Source organism: Nilaparvata lugens, chromosome 2 (assembly GCF_014356525.2).
Source record: "Nilaparvata lugens isolate BPH chromosome 2, ASM1435652v1, whole genome shotgun sequence".
Lineage (NCBI taxonomy): Eukaryota > Metazoa > Arthropoda > Insecta > Hemiptera > Delphacidae > Nilaparvata > Nilaparvata lugens.
Window position 1 is genome coordinate 40,082,224 of NC_052505.1, and position 22,485 is coordinate 40,104,708.

The following is a 22,485-nucleotide window of genomic DNA, read 5'->3' on the forward strand; positions in this document are numbered from 1 at the left end:
CAATGGTAACTGTAGGAAAAATTTAATGTGGAATACGTGCGCAAAGTTCCTCTGCTGCACTCAAGAAACCATTCCGCCCTCGCCTACGGCTCGTGCGTAAACGTTTCTTTTGGTGCAGCAAACTGTCACTTTGCGCACTAGTTGCACAAATAACTATTCTACGATAAATTTCCACTTTTCTTATTATATGAAAAGCCTATATTGCACAAACTGATGTAGTAAGAGGCAGAGATGAGCTGGTTAAAACAGGACAGAGGATCATGATGTTGGGGGTTGAGTGAGAGAAGGATGTGTCCCATGGGTATTCAAGCAGCAGACAACCACCGATCAATCAAGCAGTGCCTCTGCGATGCACCAAATTAATTGAAGCTAAATGGAAGTGTCACTTTCATGTGGTTCCTTCCCTTTACGTTACATTCACACTGTTTCTCTTGTTTCTAGGTCCAAGTACAATAGCTTTGCTATCTGTAAACTTTCTGAGGCTAGAAATCGCGATTCAATCCATAATGATGCGTTTCATCAAACAGATTCTCCATGTATTGTTATGGAACTACATTAATTTTACCAAAGGATTAGAACTAGAAGAATTTTCTCCTTTCGTGGAAGGGAATCGTAATATCAGAAGAATGAATCCTTGAATTTCAATTTTTCAATCTTCTTGTTTTGATCATATTTTAAACATTTCATCTCAAAATCAATTAGCATAATTCATCTATTCTACTTATTTGTAACTAACCATGTTCTACAAATATGTTACAATAGACTATCATGTCTAATAGACTATCTGAGGGTGTAGACTATCATGAATTTAATAAATACACCAACAAGTCCATCAAGTTCAACTCATCTCAATTGTTCAACATTGATGGGCATGTTACAATCTACAATCATGATGTAATTATGATATGGCTTTATGTTGGAGATTTGAATTATATCTCTCTCAGCATGGAACCTTTACGGTTCTTCGATAAGTTGTGGAAAGGTTTAAATCTCAGACTTCCAACCAAGCAACACACATATTGTTGAGTATTATTTCTTCTAGTGTTCATCTGGATTGATGTCGGACGTTCAAAAAAGGTTGGAATGAATTATTGAATAATCTCTCTCGATTCACATAATCACTGACTACACCAAATCCTAAGGTTGATCTCAGATGTTCAGAGAGGGACTGAATTCAATGAACGAGAGTTTTCACTTGGCTTTTCCTTAGATAGATGTACACTGATGTGTACAAATAAGTGAATGTTTCCTCTCTGGATTGGGGAGCACTGAGGTCAGTGGGGAATTGAATGGACAGCAGTGCGCGTGCGTGCGTGTGTCACGGGTGGGAGCCGCCATTTTGTGCTTTGGCGCGGCAGAAGCATGAAATCCGGGTTTTGCGCTGTACAGTGTCCACTTCACTTGCACAAGTGTGAGTGTGGATGTTTGTGTTTTTGGCTGTGTTCGGTCACGCTCTTGTTCGAGAATCAATGTTCAAGGGTAAGGGCGTAAAAGGGCGGCTTACAACTTACGGCATATTTTATGCGCTTTGATTTTTCCCTTCTCGACCACCAGACACAAAAACTCGGCTCGCCATTGTTAGAAGTTTCCCGCCAAGCGTAAGGAAGTTGGAAATTCTCCCTTCGAAAGTAGGCACTTTGAAAACGCATTTTCATCCGAAATAAAATACCACAACTGGCTTTGACCTCTTCGCCCGGAACCCCTTTTCCATCTGAGGAAAACGACTCGTGGACCCTCTCCACTCCAGCCAACACTTTGTGTGCCCTGCCACCAATAAATATAGCGACAGAGCTCCCCAGTCCATGAGACATTTCCTTTATATTGTCCGAAGGGGAGAAAGATACCATTGTACTCTTGTTCAACATTACAACATCATGCAGCTAGCAATAAATAATAATTCTTACATAATCGATGAGCCTTTTTATTAGCTCTCTGAATTTTTGGAAATCAATGAATCACGTAATAAACTTATTTATCCAAGGACTCGATTTTGATAGGTTTTCAAATTAACTGCTTAATATTATCATTAAAATGTAATAGTGACAACTATTTTTCTTTTCTGGCATTAGTTTTAGTATTTTTCTTTTTTCTTCAATCAATTTTATAAAAGACTTATTGTTATTTCAAGGAAGCATATATGAGTTATTACCTGTTGTTTCCGTTATAGTGAGTAGATAAATAAATAAACCATCTTTCAAACCAACTTATTCTGAACTCTTGCTTGACCTGAATAGAAATGAAGGTCTACAATTGATTGTGTAGAGAGATAAAAATATAATTTGATTAAGTTGTAAATGGTTCAATATTTTTCAATTCCCTCGAGGAGCATAAGTAAAAATAGATATATGAAACATTCACTCACCTATTGATGGACGAAACAGAAGGTACGTTGTCTTGCGAGCAGATGCCTTCGGCAAGTAGCCTGTCTCTGATTTCCCAGGCGAACATGGTGGGGTTCTCTCGTTTGTAGTTGGCTATCGCTTCCACTACAGGAGCAGTCGCTACTTTCGGTTTACTTCCACCTATCACTCCGGCTTTGAAGCTCCCTGTCTCATAATACCTGTAATTGAAGCAGAGAAATTATTTAATTAGGATTATACAATTATGGCAAGGAATACAATAGTGCAGGAATCGTATTTATCTGTTCAAGAGTTTTAAAATGTAAAGACTCCTTCTATTACTTCCAATTCTATTACTGCTCTGGTTGGAGAACACCACAACTTGAGGACCTTATTGAAAATAACATATTTCAACGCAGCAGGAAATTGATAGATATATTTTTGTGAGGATACCCTATGTTTAGAGTTTACACATGTGTTACAACTTTCATATGAGAATACATTATTTTTGCAGCCAACAATGGCAGTTCCTCTGACACTTGTAGCAGTCTGGCTTCAGTTTACGAGACCACAACTTACAAATTGTCTGCGGACCATCTGAAGTTTACAATTCAACAGATGTAGTTTGTTCTCCCAGTTTGTGTGTGTGCGTGTGTGAGTGAGCCTGCAATCCAACAATTTCGCCAGCGTGTGTTGGTGTGTCGGTGTATATTTTGTTGTAAAGTAAAACCCGAACAGAAGTGAGTAGCTGTAGCACGGAGCACGGAGCTTGCACCCTTCCCCTTGCCAACCTCGCCACAGCCTCGAAACACGAGCCATTAAGCTTAATTGCAAGCGGAATGGTCCATTGCAACAAATTCCTGTTAAGTGGTATAGGCTTTACGTGGTAGCACCAGGAATGATATGCATCCCTTTCGGTGCCAGCCACAAATACATGGGGCAGAGCAGCGCCACCGCACCCTGCTAAAATCCTCCCCCACGGTTATAAACATTTGCTGAACATCTCAATGGGAGGCTGACTCTTTGAATATTGATGCTTGAAATAATTGAGTTTCAGCTATTCGGAATTAACCAGCAATGTAGAAAATGTATTCATTGTAGTGGTTTAATAATGGATGATTTGCATTGGATATCAATGTAAAAAGTTCCAACAAGCTGTATATTCAGGTTGTAATGATGCCTATTTTCGAAAATTCAAGTGGAATCTATGATCTATAATTAATCGATGCTATACGAGTGTTTACAATAATAAAATAATTGGAGCTACTCAAAACCTGATTTTCTTTCGAAGCTAGTTTATGTAAGAACTTTACAGGATCTTGTTCAATAATTATTAACAGCATAATTAGTTATCATGCTGTTGAAAGCAACGAGAGCTTCTATCAATCCCAGGAACATGATAAACATCAAGTGATTTTCTTCATTTATTTGGAAAATTCTTGATTGATTCAACGTTTAAGAGAAGATTAATAAATTGCTCTTGAGACACTATTTTTATTGACTAGTTGTATCTATTTTAAATTTAATATTCAAGAATCATGATTCAGGAAGAACACAGACATTGAAATATTTTGTACGAGGGGTTTCTATAGTAGTGATGCTAGTGTTAGAAGTTTCACAGCGATGTTGTGATCGAGCCTATTTCTGTTGAGAGAGAAGAGATAGAGGCGATTGTATTTTTCCAACAGTCCCTTCATTATTTAAATAGTTGAGCTTGAACTTTGACATCTAATATGTGTTCTATCTTTGAAGATAGAAGAGAGGTAGACACTTCACTTTGTTGCTAATGGCAATATACTATGACGATTAAATTTCTAGTCTTCATGTGAATTTTTTTTCTACTAGCCTTATGCCATGAATTTGTTTTCATCGTCCAAAAAACTTATTACAGTGTTTTACTAAACCAGTACCATTCATGTATGGATTATCTAGCTCCTACATTCGATAGAATTTCCTGTTACTTCATAAAATTCACGCTTTTAAATTTTCTATTCATTATAATATGAAAAATAAGTTATATGACTAACATTCATATTTTCACTTTTTATGCCCTTATCAAAGACCTATCCATTATTATTGTCGAAGTGTATTGTATTTTTGGTATCTACTTTGATGTTTTTATAGTTTTAAAAAAACAACTCCGTTTTTATTCAAGAGATGCTTTTCCTGTCATATAAAACAAAAAGTAAAGTTCCTGAGGAGCAGCTGATTGCCTTTGAAATAGATCTTCGGTTTTTTATATAATCGAGGAATTTTCTACCTAGATCAAGTGTATTACCTATTGGGATATCTAAGAAAAAATAAAAAACTAGAAATAGTTTGATGATAATTGTGATTTTTTCAACGTTGAAATTCTCAAGAATGCTGCACACAGGGACATTAGCACCGTCCACTTACTACTAAGGGAAAGAGGGATTGGCAATGCCTTGTACATTTGAGTTCCGGACATTTCCAATTCCCCTTTATAGTAGGAGCTTATGGGAGCTACTAATTATTACAGCTTACTTTAGGTAACTCATGTTCAAATCCTGCAAAGTATAATTTCTTGAACATCAGTCGTTTAAAAAAATCCTGAAATGAGACTGATGAGTCTATTAGTATTCTAAGTTCTATTAGTATTCTCAGATGAATCGACTAGAGAAACCAATACAGCAGATATCCTCAACGTTTGTTTTAGAACTCCTGATTATATAGCTTAAATTAATATAAGATACGGTGATAAGTATTCTGGTCTACTCAATCTGGAGCTGAGTACTGATTTGAATGGCAGAGGGTGGCTGCTGTGCTGTAGCAGCCTCCTGTGGTCGTGTGTGGTTAGCGAAAGCAATTTGGTTGAAACTGAAGCACATTATTTATGGCAGGCGAAGAGTTTCCACCGCCCAATATGCATGCATCACCCCAAACTTCGTTTGCCATTAGAGACGGCAAGTTTGCGGCGTTGGAGATGAGCTTAGGGTGGAAGGTTCAGTGGAATGGGTTAACTTAAGCTGAATATGCATGAGTCGCCGGCCGCATAACTCAAGCCCACGAAACCAGTGCTCTGCACTTACGAAGCCATAAATTAATATTCTTTCGCATCCTGAGGACTGCTGCTGGTCTGGTCACTCCGGAAGGAAGGCTTGTCCTTTTCGAATCTTTTGTTGTTGGAAAAACCTCTCCTGCGTCCTAGACGCATTTGCATGTGTGTACTGCAAACCTTTGTCATGTTGACATTGGTGCAACAACGGTCTTGGGACAAAAATTATGAATTTATGCCATCGTTAGCTGCATCCCAAACAGCCTTTCCCAGGATGCGACTCTACAGATCGCGGCCACCTCGAATTAATGTGTGCACTCACTTTTCTGCCTCCAGATACAATAGGCTACATGTGAATTACTGTATGCTGGTTTTCTGGTTTCCCAAGTGTTTCAACTAATCGCTAACGTGATAACAAGCCAATTGTTGTAAATATCTGGAAATTATTGTTAGATCTGTTATTCGTTCAAAAGATAATTGATTGAAGAATCGATTGCCAGTCAAAAACTACTCCCTCTCTCCGATTAATCATTGTTGTGAAAGCATGCATAATTTTCTACAAAAATTGTCTTCTATTTGAAGAATTTACATGGGAATCTTTCATCTTGGAGTACTGTACTCTCAACAAGAAGCTTGTGAATGAAAAGTGATGAATCATTGAGTAGGGTTTTCGATAACTTTCTACTGTGATTTTTTTCTCTGTTTGTAACCGTTTAAAGTCTCGTAGTATCATTTTATTATAATTTTGTAGTTCATAGTTATAATGAGAGTTTTGGAGCGAAATAGTGTAGGGAATCATTAGGTTGTTTCTCTGATATTCTTTTTGTGAAAATAAAATGAAATAAATAAATGAATTCTAGTGTGTTGATGAAAAATATCGACTTCTAATTAATCAAGACATTCAATAGGATATTATAAGCAAATTATTGAGTGTGAATTTAGCCTCAAAATACTTCCAACTTTACAGTAATAGCTGAGAAAAAGCATCACTGTAAATGGAGTTCTTAAATACTCCAATGTAGAATATCTATGTAGAAAATGAAATTTCATGCGCAATGATTTGATGTTGGAAGGCAAGTGAACATGAACACATCCTGCCCTGGCTCTCGGCGGAAATGTAGTCTTTTAGGCGACTATCACCCGGCTACAAACCTACAGACCCTACGCTTTTCATCGCAACCGTCTTTGTGGAAATGTCAGCCGAGCTCTACTCGCGAAAAATCCAATAAAAATCTTTTTGAAATTCACCCTCCATTTTTGTGTACCGGTAATGTTTTTCCGGCCGTACAATGACCACAAGCCGGGCTGGCGTTGGCGATTTTTTACATTTATTCGTAGTCGTCGAGTCCACCCTTTGCTGCTGCATTAATCTCTTCTAACCATTAGCCAAGCGCCTTTGTTCTCCTTGACGGGACGTGCCATATGACTGCCCCTTAATCGACTCTATTTACGAACAACAACCGCTGCCGCCTCAACGCTGTAGCCGATATCAAAAAAGCAGAGTCCTCGCTCAAAAAGCAAAAAATAATAGGAAAAAACTCTCCTACATTTTCAAGCTGTCTTTCTCATGGAAATTTTTCCAATGAATCAAACCCTTTTGTCACGATACCAGTGCGCGTATATAAAGCACCGACAACATGTCCACGAAATCGATGGGTTTGTCGCTAGGGAATGATCGAGGCCGATTCGAAACAATATACAGTATTATAAATCACAACAAAATTGAGTTTAGCTGGATTGTTGGTTGTCTGAAAAGTGTAAAAATGTATTACCTAATTCAATTGTCTGTGTTTTTTAAATGCGAAGGACCACTTAAAATTGACTTTGCACTTCAAATATACAGAGTTGGTAGAAATTATGGAAACATTTCTTTTACAAGGATATTTTGACCATAGGTCCCATTAAGGATCCTATTCGAATAAAAAAAATTTTTCTCTGTCGCTTCAAAATTATTACATCATCATGGATCAGCCATTTTGAATACAACTTCATTATTCAAGAGAAAAATTTTTAATAGAAAATGAATGTTTATGTAAATTGTTGTATGATTTATTAGTATCTTTGAATGTGAATAACTTTGAAACTGTTTGAGAAATCGATGTGTGGTTTTCGCTATTAATTTGTTTTCTCTAGAAATTCTGTATCGAAATCATATATATACCACCTTCCCTTTGAAAATAAGAAGTTCAAAATGGTGGACCAAAATCTTGAAGCGACAGAAAATTAGTTTATTTATTCGTAAAAGAAATATTAAACTGTTTTCATAATTTCCACCAACACTGTATATGCACTTGCATTAACCATATCAATTCCATGTCTGATTTTGCTTTCGTAAACAGTTTGCTATGAGTGAGTTGAATCCAATTTTCTTCGATAAATACAGCAAAATCTCTTTCCAATGCTTTAATTGGAGAAAAGAGGTTGAAATGCAACTGACTGAGTAGCTACTAATTCTCCAGTACTGGAAATCACATGTGACTGAATTGATTAACAGAATGCATACAAACTGACTGTGATCCATTCACAGTTTTCAGGTCGCTCAATAATGTCAGGCTTCACTTTCTTTGTTCATGAGTGATATTTACTGATTAATCAGCTTATTGTTAATCTTGACCTTGATATAGTTTCAGGGTTCTGAGGCATCAATTGGATCAAAATTGGTTTTTATTATGAATATCTTATTTTATCGAGGTGCGAGCATACGAGAGTTCACCACAATGCTAAAAAGTATAATTATTATTATGAGCTATTCTCTTGAGAACTCAGTTGTGCCTCCGTCAATTATTCTATAGGATCGTTGGATAGTTATTGAACTGGGGAGATGCATACAAATTAATTCCTGATAAAGTGAAAATGTGGATTATAATTATTAGATTTGTCTGGTACAAAGATTCAAATAGCCTATTCCCTATTTCTTATAAATCGTGGATCCATTTCTCATTTCAATTGAATTTAGATTCTCGAATAAATAAAGGCTGTTGAAATGCCAAGTCGTGTATTATAAAAAATGCAAATAAAACTAGAAGCCAATATCGTCACCCACCAGCACACGACGATTGCATGGGGGAGTAATGGGTGGTGGAGCGGAAGGGAGGTTGGAAGACGCATTAGCGCAATCGTACACGACTAATACGCCAGTAAGTAGTAATCTATTATATTGGCTGAGTCGTCGGTGCGCTTTTTGCGTCTGTCTTCCATAATCTGTCAACAGAAGCAGCAGCCAGCAGCCAGCAGCCAGCAGCCAGTTAAGTGCAAAATTGAGTTAACATCCCCTTGGCGCGCACTGAACTTTCTACCCTCAATAAAAATATGACATCATTTTGATATAGACCAAGTACGATAGAGGGTGAGTAGCGCAATTGGGCACAGTAACAGCCGACTAGTGCTTCTCGCACTCTCTTTCTCTCACTCTTTATCTCTCTCTGTTAAACTCTCTTACTTTTTCTCACTTCCTCTCTCTCTCTCTCTGCTCCTCTTTCGCCCTAATCTCTGTTATCTCGGAAGCTGAATCTTTCCCTCCCTCCATCCACCACCGTCCATCAAAAGTGTCGACAATGGAGCTAAGCAGGGTGGGGAAGAGGGGAGGACCAGTCCATTAAAACATCGTGCCGACCACAAACTCTTACGGCATCCTCTTGTGGGCCCGGCCCATAAACAATAATCGCATTAATAATCTGTAGCCCCAATTGATATCGCATAATGGATATTCAACTGCGAATTTCCTCATGCGGCTCTCAACCGATTTTATTACAATGCTTCCTTGCTCAAATTGATGTTTTTGACTTGCCCTCATTTTATAACAATTTATATAAAAGCAGGAGACGAAGGAATTTGTGATTCATTTCCAAAAAAATGGCTGAAGAAGAAAGAATCGATATAACAGTATCCATTCGTTTAGAATCCCTAAATTTTCAGATACGATTCGGCATTGATTACAGATAATACACTCTAGAATATAGGCTATTTCAGTTGAAGCCTGCATGAGATTGAAGAGCTTCATGAAAATTGAAATTTGAATTTGAATAATGGTAGGTTATACAATATAATACAGTATAATCATGCTAATATGAGAATAATAATGAAATATGTTCAAGAGTTTGATCATTCCACTTCTATTTTAGCCATAATAATGATTGATAGTATTTCTAATAATAAAACATTTCTTCAAAAGACCTGTTCATGCCATTCCAGTACAATACGGAACCGAAAACACTTCATCAGTTGTAGATGGCATAAAATTTATTCAGTGAGTTGCGCCATGATTAGACGGTGTTCTATTCGCAGTTTGCAAGCGAAGTTACGTTCGCGAATCAACGGCTAATTAGCAACAGAACTCAGAATTATTGCCGACTATTATAAGTGCGGTAAATCTATCAGGCCGGAAAAGATTTTCAATCATCGGTTTCTAATGTTGTTGAGCTGTACTAATTAGCGCCTTATATAATGCAGATTTGTTGGCAATTTATGGTAGAAAAGCTCTGAATTCGGCTTCTTGATTATTATCATTATTGTAAATCGGAAACAGAATAAACTCGAGTGAGATCGCTTCGCTGAAGTAGCACTAGTTTTTTATAGCAGATATAACAATTTGGAGGTAGCCCACGGAAGCAATACTAGTATTGTTCCCTTATATTAACTTCACATTGCTAGAACGGAATCAGTCTATAAGGCAGGCTTTATGAAATTCTACTCAGGCATGGAAATTAATAATTAATACAAAGATTGTAGAGTAGAAGCATTGATGGCTGTACTCTTGAGATAAACTAAGAATAGTATTGTAACTCCACTAGAGATGTTAAATGCATGATGATACATATTATGCAGTATTTTCATGATGCAATACATACTCAACATTGGTAAATGCATGACTAAAGAATTTATATTCACAAAACTCCTCTAGATCAAATTCCATCTAATCGTTCCAGATACTTAAGCAACACATCACCCATGATCTTATGGACATCTTGACACTCTAGAGGTGTAGTTGTATAGTATTGTGCCCTGTGGCTCAGTATTGATGTATTTTGTTTACAGACAACTAAAAAGTTATGTTCATAACTTTCCCTGGTTGGCGTTCTCTTCGATAAGAAGGCGTGATCAAACTCAGCGACCCCCAGGTCAAAGTTCATCAAGTCTTTCTCTGAATTATTTTCAATTAGCATCAATGATCGATGGTCGATGCTCTTGCACATTTGATATCGCAATAAACGATTCGACATCCTTTAAACTCGCCGCTAGACATTCTAAAAATTTATCATTTGTCAGGAGAGTACAATAATAATAAATAGAATAAAAATAATAATAACAAAATTAATTATGAACAGTTCAACTAAGGGTATTTGCCCAATACACGAACCAATGCGCAAACCATTAACATAATGAATGTAACTTATTTTTAATTATGTACAATGTGTAAATGCTACATTCAAAGTAACAATCTTTCATCATGCTGGAGCACATTTTTGTGAAAATAGAACACAAACAATTAAAGAATAATTGTTTTTACTTTTGGTCTGACAGTCTTGTTTTTCAAATAAACTATATTTGGATTTGAAAGGAGAACATTCCAATCTGTAGGAAGGAATTTTCTATTCCATTGGTCTTGATCAAACAGTGCCTTTTGAAACATTAGAATTTCGCTGTTATATAAAGATGATGAACAAGAGCATGTAACTGATTTGAATTATGAATTTCTGAATATCTGAAGCTATCAATGACCATATTCAATCAGAAATCACCGTTTTTGGGACCAAATCACCTCTTGTTCTTGTACGACATTTTGAGATCAAGCTCTTGCTTATCAAATCTGATAAGAAGATAATGGATTAAATAATATGAACCAATAACTACTAATATCAACATAATATAGAAGATATTAGTAAGTATTGGATAAACACTGTTATCTCTCTATTACTGACGTTTGTTCTTGTTTCACTTTGCAAATGACATGGCAGCCAGTCGATTTGACAATATTTTGCCGGCCAATCGATAATATTTCATAAGAATGAAAAAATAATATTTCGACGATCTAATGTAATCACGTGATTTATACGCAAACACCGACCGACGGCAGGACTCAGTGACGGCTCGTTGCCTGCGATAATGACAACGCCGTCGCTGCTAATATTTCATATTCCTCAGTGGTTTGAAAACTACTCCACAATTGTAATAATTGAAAACCTGTCGGAGCGGAAAAACAAAAATGCTAAGCAATCGACGAAATTGGGCCTGCACTTGTCACCTTCTTCAATTCATAAACTCAGCTTGTTGATTTGTGACCACTTATCAGGTCATATCGGGATTGATCGATTTTCAAGAAAAATATTGCTTTGAGTGAGCTTTTGCTTTGATCTTTCTGAGTACGCAAATATGTATAATATTTATTTGTATAGTTATATAACATACAATAATAATAAATCTACAATCAAATTCCAATGAATTAAGTTATAATATTAAAAAACATACGGGGTACTTTTTGTGACTTGATAAGGAATAAAGTAGAAATAAGTCATTATTACATTACCTATCGCTACTTTTACGTCCTTTCACATTCTCCATTCACCTTCTAATACTCATGTCGTAAATGGGAAGACAGTACTATATTTCTTGATGTCTAGCCTCATCTCTACGGGTTGTGTACATTTTAATGACATAATTCCAGCCCACAACTCACAATTAAGTAAAATATTTACCCAGCTTCAGCGTCAACCTGAGAAAACACAGCTCACTGAACAACTAATAAGGACGATATATATGGAGAAAACATATTATCAATATGTTCCAATATATTAAGTTAGTATTCCATCATTTAGAGTGGATAAGAGCGTGTTGATCACTTTTCTACTATATTAACTATGAAGAATTGAATAATTGAAATAATATGAAGAATTTAGCGAATATTATAATATGAATAAAGGTTCAAGTGACTCTTAAGTACTATGACCCTTTTTATAATTTCAGTTTTGTGAATTTAACAAGAATGAATGAACGTCTCAATGAATGAGCCGATAGGCATTTGAATACTGTAGCAACCGTAGAAATATCATGAATAAGTTCTTGGAGATAAGTATTGAAAAGATCCAATCTGTTGCTCGAAACATTAATCCTACATTACTTTTATCCATCAACAATGAACTAACTTACATCAGTTTCTATCCAAGGTACTGAAGAGTGAACCCTGATATGAATATTTTCGAATATGAGAGGAAAGTCAGGTTATGAAAATAATATAAAACATTTGAATTAAAGTAGAACATTGAACACACTTTCGACACTTCAATACGTTTTGACAGAGGATTCATAGTCTGCATACATCCTTCATTTCGTAATTTTGCCTTCATCAATACGTTTCATGATACCATAACATCAAAATGTACTAAAATAATTGGACTCAGCTGTAAGTGAAGCGAACTTTCAAGTTCAACAATCGGCTTGCCCATCTGAGGCCCATGGACAGAATCTAGCGTCTTATTATTAGCGGAGCAGGCCATCATAGTGTGGAGCAGACTTGCTACACTTTATCAGCTAAAATGAGATTCACTTATAACTGTCATCATTCCTGATGAGTAGGATGAATGCTACCCATCCAACCAATGCTGACAGATTGGAAAGAATGTGAATAGTGGAGCAACACGCCGAAACATGCACTGGCAGATGCATATCATCGACACATTGGTCGGCGACCACATCACTTGTTATTAATACACATTATTGAATTATCAACAATTCGCATCGTAAGAATAATATTAGTTTAATGCTGCGAGATCACGACTTGCGTCCGGCGGAAGAAAGCGAAAAAGAAATGAGAAGAGAGAAAAAAGAAGAGACCGCGAACAGATTGTAAGATGCACGCGGTCACGAACTTACGGAGCGGCCAAAAAAATCCTCGCCACACACTCATAAATGTTCAATAATATTCGTAGCACCTCAATCGTTCAATACAACAATCTCCATAACGAATTGTTTTACACGTTCAACAATAAATTGTTTCCTCGTAGATTAGAGAGTGGTTTACAATATTTTCACCGTGTGGGTGTGTGCGCGTGCGGTAGTAATGTGGTGGTGGATGTGTTTTATTATCACGTTTGCAGCACACAGCGGTCAGGGTGTCTGGTGTGGTCCAACACCTCTGGTTCTGTTTCTAAATTTGTCTTCAGGTCGATCTAATCCCGTTATATTATTTTAATAGAGGGAATTATTTGGGATGATAAAATTGGAGTAACCTACATTTTGATAGGTGATGATTTATTGTCGAGAGTAGGCTACAAGTTCAGTCCTATGAATATGTAATATTAGACTGATACAAAATTCAATTTTTTACCTATAAAATATTGTTGAAAAGATATAAGCTGCGTTCATGATATCTTATTCAATAATGAATATGGAATGAGTAGCAAAAATGTTTAACACTCATTCATATTATTACAAATGTTGAACTATCAAATTGATTCAAATATAAAACGATATTGAATGTGGAATGCTATTCAATTTTTATTCCATAAATATAACCTAATCACTCTGCATGCGATTTCAAAATAATGGAAAACGTAGCTTTATACAATTAGATAGGAGTAAAATAGAATCTTATTAAATTGATATGAATGCTAACCCTTAATCTAGCTATGCATAACAGGGCAAATGTGACTAAACTGGATAATGTGAATTTTAGGAGGATTATGGTGATATTCATTTTTAAAATATGTTTATTATTTTTGAATATATTCATAAGAATAATAAATTCTCCAACCAACCACAGAAGAATGATAGAGGTATGATTGAAGTATGATAAAGTGTTGTATAAATGAATGAATTATTGAAATAGAAGTAAGTAGGCACCTACCTTGATAGTATTTTGGAGACGCAGCCATGTGATACCCTGAGCTGGCGCGAGATGTCGCACGGTCTGACTCCGTTGTGCGCCAACTCGACGATCCGTTGACGGACCACATCGGGCAGAGGTCGGCCATTCACAAACACTCCGCCCAGCTGGTTCACACCGCCATGGCCTGAAGCACAACAACACACAATTAGAAATATTTCAATAGAATACAACATATTTTTCATCTTCATTATGCATAAAAAACAACAATCACTAAAGTACCATCATCATCATGATCTGATCTGATAGTAGTGAAGGCAGGAATGAAAAGAAACTGCAATCATTTCCTCGTGATTGGTAGTGAATTGGAAAGAGATGATAACTACTAGTTTATTGGAAAGAGATGATACTTCTAGTGACAAGTCTAAACATCTGGTCAACAAATAAAAGATATTCTACAGATTCATGCGTATGGAAGAGGATTATTATTGAATGAGGTGAATTGGGCATTACTGTATTGAGCCGACAACGGCTAATGAAAGAAGAGAAAGAAAGATAAGAGAGAGCTCATTACTTATGTAGTAAAAAAGTGATATTTTGCAGGAGCAACTGGAGAAGAGAGAAATGGTGTGAATAAGAGAATGCGAGAGGAAGTGAGAGACACTGAGAGTGTGGAGCCGTGATTGAGAATGAGTAGTGGTGGGGAAGGATTGAGCGAGAGAGAGGATGAGAGGAGAGAGCGAGGTTTGGTTGGTGGTATGACAGCCCAGACAGGGATGTGCTCGCCGTAATTTAGAGCGATCCTATCAAATGTTGGCAGTCAACGAATTAGCATACAACAACACGCAAACAGGTACATATCACTTGACACTGGCTGCGTATGTGTGCACCATGAATGTGTTCCCATGTGTCTGGTCACACAGCTTCTCATTTCTGTGCCGTCACGATGTTATTGCATGCTGTAACGGACAACGGTCCAGCAGATCTGAATCTGGTCGTTGATATTGTTGTATTACCGTATCACCGTACACTAGTTAGCAACAAATTTCAGACTCTTCCTGTGTTTGAAAATTACCACTCGCACCATATATTATTTAAACCATCATCTTCATTGCAGGTGTGCACATCACAAAAGTTTCACATTTGAGTGAATCCTAATGACTATTAAATTAGTCCCTGACAATAAAATCCTTTGGGAATGATGATTAATCATATTTAGCTGCGGTTGATGAGGTATGGAGTTAATTGTTCACATTCTATTATCAATAAGTTACTTCCTAAAATACAACTCAAATTATCTGTTTTTCCCACCATTATATTATTTTAAATAATGATAATATTCTATAGTGTCTTTTTAATTATAATAAATCAATCAGTGTTTGAATAAATTGATGATATCGTTATGTTCTATTTTCTCTTGGGTGCAACATACAAGTGAGAGTGATTATATTGATCCTGTAGCTCATTAATCTGTTATTGATTTTATATGATTGGGTGGAAGTCGTACGTCGAAGGATTTATTCCATTATCAATTTAGACTCTCCATAAGGATCAAATTAATTTGAGGAATCCCATTTCACTGAAATTTTCCAAGATAAATACTTACAGATATTCTTGGGTTAATACCTGGTAATGAAAGTCAACTCAACATGATCCACCTTCTTCCAATAAGCATTATCACACTACAGAAATACACAGTTGTGGTAACAATTCCTCACCTAATTGCTATAATAAGGAGTTAGAAGTATGATTGTATACTTGATGTGGTATCAACGGTTATTGCTCAAACGACTTTTTCATCCTTCAAAATCAGTCCTAGGCTGTCGTTGCATTGTGTAATGAAGTGAAATCAGTGATTTCACGACTTTTTTCTTGTTTAAATGATATACGAATAGGTTGCTTAATAGTTTCCTGTGGCGAGCATTCGAAAAAACAATTGCTCTCAGAAGGAAGAGATTGGCTTGCTTTTTCCAGGCTCATAGATCGGAGTCTTACTCATGGCAACTTTCTATTTATTGTGTTTTATAGATAGAAGTGAGGTTTCTCAATAGCTATTCTTGAGAAGCACCTCTTAAACCGCCATTTGGCAGTATGTAACGGTTGAACCGATTTGTACAGTGATTTAATTGTCTCATGTGCAATAAATCGAAATCGATAAATGAAAAATTTGATTGAAAACAATTAAATTGGTCTTGGTGATAATTAACCATTTTTTTGGAATTATATTATGAAGAACTGATTTTCCATTATGCAGGGGTGTCCTCACAAGTCCATAGACGCATTCCCCCCTGAATTTGGAAAAAAGTCTGCCCCACCGGTACAAAAAATTACTGTAGCAGTCATTTGAAACACTTCTGACCTTTCTCGGAAACTCCCAAATTTTATTTTGATCTAAGAATTCCAAGGATTTGTGTCTAAACCCCTTTCCACTGTAAGCACTCCTGGAATACAATATATTGAATGAGAATTATTTAGTTTTTTTTAACATGTTGATAATCGAGCTATAGAACTTTCTCAAGTTTACAATTATTAGAATATTTTGAAGTTATTGGATGAGTTAGTGTGATAAGTTACATTCTATAAGCACAGAATACAACAATACAATGCTGTATTCTGTGCTATAAGTTAGTAAGAGAGAATATGCAATTTATATTTTCTTCCAATATTATAATTGTCAAAATCTTGGTTTTCCAATCATGTTCATGACAGTTATCAGCTACAATTTCTTCTCCACTAATCAGGCGGGTTGGAAAAATAAACCGGCAGGACACAACTTCTTAGTCAATATCATTCGATTTCCTAGAACCGATTCTAGAGTTTTAACTGAAATCTAGCAATAGTAAATTATCCGCCAAGTACATTGCAAAGTGAAATACAGTGCTTATATTCGATGCATTGAGCTAGGAGCCTGCTAGTTGCATTTGTTAGTTGCACAATGAAATAATGTAAGTGGGTGTAGATTTTGTGCACCTTGCATGCGTTGCGTAAGAAAATGAAAGCATTCGGCGTCTGGTCACTATTGGCATTGTGGTTGTCGCAACCCGACTGCATTCGATACGCCGAGCCAAATGCTAAAACACGGTATTGTCTCCAGTCGCTCTATTAGAATATAATGGACTTCCACACTAAATCACAACCTGACAAATCAAACTAACGAGAAGCTGGAAATTTGTGGAACTGATCAGAATTCATAGATATTGTTGGGGAAATGTGTCAGTAGAATTAAATAAGTTTGCTTGACACAAGCTGACAAATAGAAGTCAAGAGTTGACAAATATAGACTGACTAGGAACTGTAAATTTGTGGAAATGATAAAAATTCATAGATTGATTTCAAAAGTATGGGAATGCAATAAGTCTGCCAGATCAAGCTACAAGCTGACAAAGTGATCCAATCAAGAAACCTGACTATAGGAATTTTTGAGTGTGATATAGTTTTGTAACTTGTTACTAGAAATTGATGAAATTCATCTGACATTCCAAAAAAAATTAATTATATCATCAGTGCACTGCATAAATAGTACATAAATAATAGAATAATAGAATAATAGTGTATGGAATAGTATAATGGAAAAAATTAATTTGTAAAAATGAATTTTCAAGTGAATTGAAAGCCTCTTCTGTGAAGGCCTGGAAAACCCCTACTTAAACAAGTAAGTATCAAGTGAACTCCGTATTAGCACTTTCCAAGCATTAAGTGATGATAAACAATTAATAGATCTCCACTTGAGAACCAAGTGACGATTGGACAATCGATCATAGTTCTGCGATCAATTGCGCTTGATTGAGTGCGGACTGGTGAGTGGTGAGTGGGGAAGAGCCAATATGAGGGCAGAATAAGCCCCGAGTGAGCCCTTGAGGGGCGAGACAATATGCTTCAGATTCCTGCTGTTGCCCCGCTAAACACAAATCAGATTTAATGCGGCGCCTTGCTGCTTTGCCGTTGTTAAGGGCTCTAAGGACAAAGCCTTCGACCACCAAGTCCCACTACTGACCCCCCTTACATCCCCCTCTACAGCTGGCACTAGATTGGCTTTCTCTGCTCAACTCACTCTCAAGTTTTATATCTCTCACACTCCAAATCACTCAAGCCCTTCCATTTATTTTCTCGATCATGTTATGTTTTCTTCCGCTTCTGTGCACAATAATTGGAACAGTTTATTACTTTGTAGCTTTTATAGGGCATAATATGCAGTGAATAAGTTCAATAGTAGATTCATCCATATCAACTGGATTCAACGATCATTTTCATTCTATCAAGATCGGCTCTGAGATATTTTCTGGATTTAGTATCATTACAAATATTGTTTTCCATCCTCAAGGTGTACAAGTAAAGTAGCATAATTTAAATTGACTGATTCATCCCCTTCATCTACTCTGATCATATACTGGATTTCATTACATCATTCTCTCATCCTTAATAATCTCTGCTTGAAAAATGAGGATATTTGATGTAAAATTTAATGTAGGACACTAACATAATAAGCGTTTATATAACCTCATTTGGACTATTTTTATCAAAATAAGGGAGAGAAACAGTTTTGAGTTTATCCTGTTGATTTCCCCCAATCATTAATTTGATATTGTGACTGTGGAATGAAATAAGTATTGCATTCCTCAACTGCCTGTCTGATTTCAAAAATTATATACAGGCCTACTTGTTTGACAATCAATAAAATATGTTGAATCTCCAGATGAATATATGATAACAGATAAGTATGTTCTTCATGACACCAGATGAAATAATATGAAACTATGATATATTTATACTACAGGTAGTACATAATACACATCTTCCAGGTTTGAGTGGAAGAATGAATAGGATGGAAGACGGAGGAGCAAAATGACAATAGAAGCAGAGCTGATCCACGAAAAGGCGATTTCACGGTGGCCCTAGCAGTTTGCAGCCAGCAGCCAGCCTCTACTCTTTTCATCGCATCGGCGGCAGATGAATGAACGCAGAGCATCTGACCACGTGAGATTTTCCCATTCAGTAGCATTCCTGCACTTCCCCGATCAACGAATTCCCCGTGGATTCGCTTCCTTCCACTGTTTTCATCGTGTACAGTGGATGAAACTCAGAACAGTCCTCATTTCTCATAACATCAATATTTTGTCTCTATGAAGACATTCAATATTATTTTATGGAGTTGATTCGTGAGTTTATGAAGCAAACTCCCATTTTCAGTTTACAACTGAATTGGTCTATATAATCTTTTTTGTAACAATAATCTTCCATTCTGGAGGATTGGAGAATGATCAAGTTTTATTCTAAGTAGAATATTCTATTGTACCGTAATTAGAAGAGTGAGAAGAGATGAGTAGAGGTTTCATTTAGAAGAAAAATGAATATAATTCATTCTCTTCTCGGTTAATAGAGTGGGTTGAATCTAACGGCTCCATGTAACATTCTCCTACAAAGTTCAGCAATCTTGACTTTTGAGTTGAACAAGAAGAACTGAGTCTTCTCAGAATTAGTGAAATTAATAGAAACGTAATTAGAAATTAAATAATATTCAAGGCATATAGTACAGCTTCACAATATCATTGATACCTTATAAAGACTTTTTTCCCAAATAACCCTCAAATGAAGTTCATAAATAATTCAATCTTTCATTTTCAAGAATGATTTGAGACAATATTGAGTTCTATGAAGAAGAGAACCTCGAAGTTTTGGGAGGTGGAGGATTGACTTTGACAGATCGCGTCTCCTCATTTGTACAACAAAATTTCATCCAAATGAGCAACTACTATTGAAATCTCAGAGATCATCTAGCCAGATAGGAGAAGCAGATGGGCGGAAGTAACAGTTCGATCCTCTCTCTCTCAAAGCATCTTAACAGTCTGTAAGGTAGATGAGTGATGGTGGTTTCTCTTTGGTCTCAGTGCCGCCAAGATTGTTCGCTGAGCTGCACAACGTCGCGGACAGAGCAGTCATTGTTCTCGCCCGTTCTAATGAGCGACGACGTATTTAGAACTGCGCCCTTGTAGCGCATCTCGCGTGGAGGTGGCTGGCCGCCGACACGAGACAGTTTTCGTTTCATGAGACCGGTGACTTATGCTGAACAGGTGCGTTCTGGGACGCCTCTCCGCCTATTAGCCGGCAGGCCATACCCTACACTGAGTCGGCTCCGCGCTTCATTGCTGACCACTGTAGCGTGGCAAACATGTCAGGGTGTCGACTTTGATGCCACTGCATCACCGCTTTGTAACATCTCTGTTCGGATCAACTAGCGACAATTAAGAAACTTGGAACTTGTGTTTTCACTGCACACCTTTGTTTTAATTATGGATATATATGTTTATCTTTTGAATTTTTTTGAGAGTTATTGAACGTTTTCATACATAAAATAGTCCACATATTTTATCATCCAATAATTCCTTTTTATTTTCTACACAGAAATTTCGTTCCTCAGAATGATACAAAATGGAAGAGGAAATCTACACTCACTTTACAATAAGTGAAACTTACTTTACTTTCAAATAAGGTAATTTATAGGTAGAAAATAGTACCTCGGTTTAGTATCTTTGTACTAGGTGATGCTTAGGGTAATAGATATAGTTTTAGATTTTTTGGAATTTTTGTATTATCTGTTGTAGCATAAATTAGTATTAATTTGATGATAACCTCGACACATATATTATATAGTGAGGTATCATTTTCTAAACCCTGAATATTGTTATATTAAAAAATATGTAATATAATGTAATGTATGTATGAATTTATGAATAAACTCCTCTGGATGTGTCGTCCAACATCCAGAGAAATTATTATTATTATTATTAATTCAACGTACATAATAGATAGAATAAAGAGCAACGTCCTTTTGAAAAATAAATGAGCTCTACATTTATATGAGATCTAGCAATAGCAGTGATATCATCACTGCTTCACAAATAATATACAAGAGAAAAAATTATGAACGTTTTCTTCAAATTTAAAAGGAATTGGTTCTCTTTTTTTCAGGAAAAAATTATTAGCAATATAATAGAGTAAAGATACAAGTTATGAGTTTTTTGGTACTAGATGCTTCAATATAGGATGATAAAGATATTTAAACGATTTATAAGTCCATTAAACATAATCTGGGTCTTTGTTCATAATACAATGAATTTAAAATTGCTTGATGGATACTTTAATATAAATCAACATGTAGACTTAGCTTGATATCCATTTCACTGCTCGCAAAGCAATATAATCCCCCTGTAACGTAAAACTTCAGTAACCTAAAGTCTATAATTTCTTAAACATATTAAAGCATGCACGTTTTACATTTTGACAAGAGCAGGAACCAATAAAGAGCGTTTATTTTCCCCCAGCTTTGCAACATGTGTTTGGATTGCCACTGGAAAGCTTTGGCGGTAAGGGATTTGTCGGCTGGGAAAAGCATTGGAGAGTGGTTGATACTTGTTTTCATTAGCATGGCCCGCCCTATGGGATAAGGGCAGTAGCGGCAACGGTTCCATCAAACCATCATCATCATCATCCGCGGCACCAGTGCTGTGTGTGCTGCTGGATTGAGCGATGGAATCGCACTGTTATCAGGGCTCTTCAGGCTAATTGATTGGGCTAATCGCAAACCAGGGCAATACATTTTCCTTTACACTGGCTGCTATGTCCGCAGTTCAAACCCGGCTTTTCCACACACCATTTCTCTCTCTCCTCAGTCACTCAACCTCTCACTATTTCTCTCTCTTCCTCTCCCAGTGCTTCTCTACCACTAGTCTCTCTCTCTCTCTATCTCTCTCTCTCTCTCTCTCTCTCTCTCTCTCTCTCTCTCTCTCTCTCTCTCTCTCTCTATCACACACACTTACCACAGCTCTCAGTGTATCCCTTGTTAATCCACCGACTGAATACATCAACCGCCAGATTGCTTGTATGCACCGTCCAACTACGTCTAATTATTACAACCCTTTCAGTTTCGCTTAATTAACTCTCAAACGTTTGTCCCATGTAATCCAAATTCGTGTTTGGACCCATTTGTGTGTAATTTTAGTGGAGAGTAGTGGAGCTATAATATGATGATGAATTATTTTTATTCGTCTTGAAATTCTTAAGATAGTTGGATATCAATATCTAGATCTAATAGAGAACTTAAGACGATGGTATATTACAATCATAATTTGCTTGAGGTTGGACTGTCTGTCTTGGCTGATATATATAACATTCGTAAGACCAATAATTGACGGCTTAAATACATATTCAGGCGAGGTTGAACTCCTTCCGTGGAACGGAATACCATCTTCACACCAATAAGAGCAATACGATTATTATTATTATTTCCTGAGCCGTCAAGTTTTCAAATTGGAATT

General features: G+C 36.5%; 1 protein-coding gene across 5 annotated transcripts in view; it reads right to left on the reverse strand.

The window, feature by feature from the left end:
* LOC111046291 (paired box protein Pax-5) overlaps positions 1 to 22,485 on the reverse strand; it is a 160,126-nt gene that overhangs the window by 30,544 nt on the left and 107,097 nt on the right. For all 5 annotated transcript variants that reach the window (XM_022331805.2, XM_039421213.1, XM_039421216.1 and 2 more), the window contains 2 exons: positions 14,195 to 14,360; positions 2,363 to 2,560 (listed from right to left, as the gene is read on the reverse strand). In XM_022331805.2, the coding sequence (XP_022187497.1) occupies positions 2,363 to 2,560; positions 14,195 to 14,360 (364 nt within the window). The remainder of the gene's footprint in view (positions 1 to 2,362; positions 2,561 to 14,194; positions 14,361 to 22,485) is intronic.